Source organism: Myotis brandtii, unplaced genomic scaffold (assembly GCF_000412655.1).
Source record: "Myotis brandtii unplaced genomic scaffold, ASM41265v1 scaffold2134, whole genome shotgun sequence".
Classification (NCBI taxonomy): Eukaryota; Metazoa; Chordata; class Mammalia; order Chiroptera; family Vespertilionidae; genus Myotis; species Myotis brandtii.
The window spans coordinates 108355-113590 of record NW_005357977.1 but is presented as its reverse complement, the minus strand read 5'-3'; the positions used below and the strand labels follow the sequence as shown (position 1 = coordinate 113590).

The 5236-nt window shown below is 43.6% G+C and overlaps 1 protein-coding gene across 3 annotated transcripts in view; it reads right to left on the bottom strand.

The window, feature by feature from the left end:
- The window catches only part of ADGRE3 (adhesion G protein-coupled receptor E3), a 50020-nt gene that overhangs the window by 8207 nt on the left and 36577 nt on the right, over positions 1–5236 (bottom strand). For all 3 annotated transcript variants that reach the window (XM_014539344.1, XM_014539345.1, XM_014539346.1), the window contains one exon: positions 3549–3716. In XM_014539344.1, coding sequence (XP_014394830.1) covers positions 3549–3716 — 168 coding nt within the window. The remainder of the gene's footprint in view (positions 1–3548; positions 3717–5236) is intronic.

Here is a 5236-nt window from a genome sequence, read left to right as displayed (position 1 = left end):
GGCAACCTGCGGCTCGGGAGCCACATTCGGCTCTTTGGCCCCTTGAGTATGGCTCTTCCACAAAATACCATGTGCAAGCGCGATTGAAACTTCGTGGCCCATGCACAGAAGTCGGTATTTTGTGGAAGAGCCACACTCAAGGGGCCAAAGAGCCGCATGTGGCTCGTGAGCCGCAGTTTGCCGACCACTGGATCAGACCATCAAACCTCCGAGGGAAGGTAGGGGAGGGGGGGGGTAGGGGGAGAGATCAACCAAAGGACTTGTATGCATGAATATAAGTATAACCAATGGACACAGACACCAGGGGGGTGAAAGGCATGAATGGGAGTGGGTGGGGAGGCAATGGGAGGATAAGGACACATATGTAATACCTTAATCAATAAAGAAAAAAATTATAAAGTAAAATAAACACAGGCACAAAGCTAATAACAGAGAGTGTGAGAGGTGCCTCTAAGACTGTCTCCCCCCGCCCCAGCTTTATTGAAATATATCTAATATACAAAATAGTGCATATATTAAGTACATACCTTTTGATGAATTTGAACATAGGCATATATCATGCTCTCATCCCCATGATCAAGGTAATAAATATAACCATCACCTTCAAAAGATTTCTTGTGCCCCCTTGCTTTTTTAAGTTTGTGGTAAAAACACAAGAGATCTATCCTCTTACCAATTTATTAAGTGCACAGCCCTCTACTGTTAACTATCGGCTCCATGTTGTACAGCAGAATTCACACGGAAGTAAGTGAATGGGTTTGCCAGACTCAGTCTGCACCCAAAGAGACACGGGAAGTCCTGTGTAGCAGAGGCCACTGACCTCTTCATACTCACCTGTACCTGCCCTTTGTCTGCTTTCTGTGAACCCCAGTGACTGCCTGATGGCATGTCCCCTGCTACGAGCGGCATGCTTGCACATGCCAGAGCAAGTCACAAGTGCAAGGGTGTTAATGCCCCTGGAAGCTGCCCTCAAATAATAACAGTTGGGGAGTTGGTAAATAAATACCTCAGCTTGTTCCACCTCTTGTGGGAAGGCCTTGAGGTGCATGTCCTATGATACCTCCCAGAAGTACCCAATAGGACTGACCCCCAGTTGTCCATGGGGGTAACTTTTCCTGGATGCATCCTTTCCTGGCTGCCTTCTCTGTCTCACTTCCCTACACATCTACTGATGTTTCCTGGGCTCACCTCCCAGAGAAACTACTTTCCCTCAAATTCTTTTCTCAGGATCTGCTAGTGGGAGGCCTCAAACGAAGACGCCCTATTGACTTACGCTGTTGGGGACTCATCTCATTGAAGACAGGGGCCAGGGATCTGACGAGCCATACAGACTTAGCCAGACTCACTTCGGGGAAATGATACTCACCATCCCTTATAATTATATGGGGATTTTTGCTTTTTTCAATGTCACTTTTATAGGACATTTCAATCATTTGTTTTTTAACCTCAAAATTGTGAAATATAACACATATGGGGTGAGGGGTGGGGGCAGGCTGGAAAAAGTTAATGGGAAAAATAGGGGACATCTATAATACTTTCAATAATAAAGATAAAATTTTAAAAAAGCAAAAAGCAAAAAGCACAAAAGCCAATCTATCATATGATGAATAATTATTAAATAAACACTGATCATGAACTAGCCTGTTGACATTATCCCAGAAGTTCTTTCTAATTGTAAACCACCTTCTCCCCTAGAGGTAGCCATGATCCTTTTATGGTAAATTTTACCACTTAAGTACTCAACCCCTGAGAATATAATTTAGTTGTATCTATTTTCCAACTTTATATAGATGGAACAATACTCTGCTCCACAGAGTCACTCAGACACTCATAACAGAGGCTCCATCATCTGGAGTGTGTTGCACCCTCAGCACCATGGAGGGTCCCACATGGAACTGTCTGTGCTTCATCCTAGAAAGGTAGCACTGCTTTTAATAGCTCCTGACAGGAAACAACCTCGATACTCAGTAACTGTAGAGTGAATAAGTACATTGTAGTATAGTCATGCAAGGGAATATTATACAGCAATGAAAATGAATAAACTAAGACTATGCTCAACCCATAGATAAACTTCATGAATGTAACAATGAATGAATGAAGTATTTTCATGTTTATAAACATACTAGAGGCCCGGTGCATGACATTCATGCACTTGGGGGTGGGGGGGTGGTCCCTTAACCAGGCCTGCGCCCTTTCGTTGCAGTCCGGGAGCCCTCCTTCAGGGGATGTCCGACTAATGGATGTCGGACATCCTTAGTGCTGCCGCAGAGGCAGGCTGCTGTGCTTGCCAGCCGTCAGCCAAGCTTGTGACTGAGCAGCGCTCCCCCTGTGGTTGAGCTCAGTGGTTGAGAGTCAAAATTAGATTAATTTTCCAGCTTTACTGAGAGACAATTGACATATAACATGTGTGCACCACAGCGACCGGTCATTCTACCATTCGGTCGATTTGCATATTACCCTTTTATTATATAGGAGGATGTTAGCTTTTCCACTGCCCTGTGTAATAGGGGAGGTCAGAGATTTCCACTGAGTGTTGTTCTGGGGCACCACCTCCAACCTTGAAAAGAGAGGGATGCAGGACCTCCTGTATGCTGTCACCCAGCCTATGTCATCAGTAAGTTCTCCAACCCCACCTCTAGGATATGTGTCCAGCCTGACCTTCTCCTACCATCTCTACCACCTGAACCCCAGCCACTGCTCATCTCTTTTCGAGTCTACTCTTGACCACTGCTCATTCTTGACCTGAGAGTCAGAGAGATCTTCTAATGACATAAATATGTAACATCCATGATGGAAAACCTCCATTGCCTTCCCATTGCAATTTGGAAGAAAACTGAATTTGGCATTCAAGATCTAACACATTTCTCTGGCTTCCATCTCTCCAACCTTGCCCCTTTCCAACCCCTCTCATTCATTCTGCTCCAGCCACACTTCTCTCTGGAACACACCAAATTTGTTCTCTCTTCAGAGTCTTGACTATACTTGTATCTCTTCTTCAGATGCTCTTCCTGAGACCCTTTCCTACCGGCTTTTTTAAAATTGAGGTAAAATCCAAATAATATAAAAGTCACCATTTTACAGAGTACAGTTCAGTAGCATTTAGAACGTTCAGTGTTGTGCAACCACTACCTCTATGTAATTCCAAAATATTTTCATCACCTCCCAAATAAAACCCCATGCCCATAAACAGTTACTCTCATTCATTCCTCCCCCCAGCCCCTGGCAACTACAAATCTGTTTTCTGTCACTATGGGTTTGCCTATTCTGGACATTTCATATACGTGGTATCCTACAATATGTGGTCCTTTGTGTCTGGCTTCTCTCACTCAGCATCATGTTTTCAAGGTTTATCCACATCACAGTTCTACTAATTCTTAATAATCAGATTTCGGCTCTCATATTTAATCCTCTGACCATTTTATCTAAAGTGGCACACCTCTCCAGTCACTCCGGTCCCTCGCTCGTTTTCATTTTCTTTATAGCACTCATCGCCACCTAGTAGGGGCTCAACAAGGATTAGGTAGAGGAATTAAACGCTTACATCATACCTGGCTGGTGAAGGCCATGAGGACAGCGAAACTGGACAAGTGAGTGCATCTGCATGTGGTATGACTCTTGTTCACCTGCACCAGGAAGCAGCCGTCCCTGGACCAGTGGCCGTCCTCCCCAGTGCTCTTCCAGAAGACACAGAAGACCTTCTTGCTCAGGGGCTTCATCTGAAAATAGAATGGGCTCGCTGTGTTCTTGCTCAGGAGGAGCAACTCTTAGAGTGTCGGTCTGCGCTGGGGTGAAGAATGAGAATGTGGCTGAGAGTGACTCAGGTGATTTCTATTTTAAGTGGAGAGAATGGCCACCAGGACAACAGCCCCCATAGTCCCACCTCTATCAGGATTTCACAAAACATAAAACAAGGTCGTCTCTCCCTGTGGGAGTTTGAATTTTACAAGATGTCATTGGTTTTATGACTTTGTCCCCTACCAGGGGAATCAGACAAAAAGAGAGTGTAAGGCTCACACAAAGTTTTCTCCCCAATACTCTCCAAGCCAAATTTCCCTGGTCTCCCCAACCCCTCCAACTCCCCCAAAACAATAACAAAAAATTTTCTCTGGTCTCTTGACACCATTTCCTTTCCTGACAACACAATGATTGCTTATGCAATGAGAGGGGTAGTATAGGAAAAGAACATCACCAGGAGATAGAGGATAAAATGAGCCCTCAGCCTCTTCTCTTTGTCCTAAGGGCTTCTAGATCAACTGTTCATGGGGGCAAGGAGACCAGTCTTCTCTTTGGGGCCTGTATCTCCTTTGATACCCCCCTGGCCCATTCCCAGATTTCCTGCTCCACTCCCTTTGCCCCATGCCGTTCATCAAAAATTTCATGCCTAGATTTTAGCATCGAATAGAGAAAACCTACATTTCCCCGTCTTTCTCCTTTAACTCTTATTTTCTTAAATTTTTATTTTAAAATTAGATTAATTTTCCAGCTTTATGGAGAGACAATTGACATGTAACATTGTGTAAGTTTAAGGTGTAAAATGTAATGATTACCACAGCAAGTTTAGTTAACACCCATCACCTCTCATAGTTACAATTTTTATTTTGTGATGAGAACTTTAAAACCCTACTCTCTTAGCAACTTTCAAATATACAATATGGTATTATTAACTAGAGTCACCATGCTGTACATTAGACCCCCCAGAACTTACTCTTCTCATAACTGGAAGTTTGTACCCTTTGATCACTTTCACCTATTTCTCTCACCCCCAACCCTTAGCAACCAGCAACCTGTTCTCTGTCTCTATGAGTTTGGCTCTTTTAGATTCCACATATGAGTGAAATAATTTGGTATTTGTCTTTCTCTGTGTGACTTATGTCACTTGGCATAATGGCCTCAAGGTCCATCCATGTTAACACAAATCATAAGGTTTTCTTCAATTCTTATTTTCTTAACAAAACTGAAAGGGAAAGGAGCAAACAAATTTTACTACATCTATGTCTGGCTACTACCCTTCCTATCTTTATGAGTTTGAACAGAGAATGGGAAAAGGCAATGGATTAATTAAAAGTGTTTTTTTGGCCCAGCCGGCATGAGTAAGTGGTTGAGCGTCAACCTATGAACCAGGAGGTCACCATTCAATTCCCAGTTCAGGGCACATGCTTGGGTTTTCTCTCATCATTGATGTTTCTAGTTCTCTCTCTCTCTCTCTCTCTCTCTCTCTCTCTCTCTCTCTCTCTCT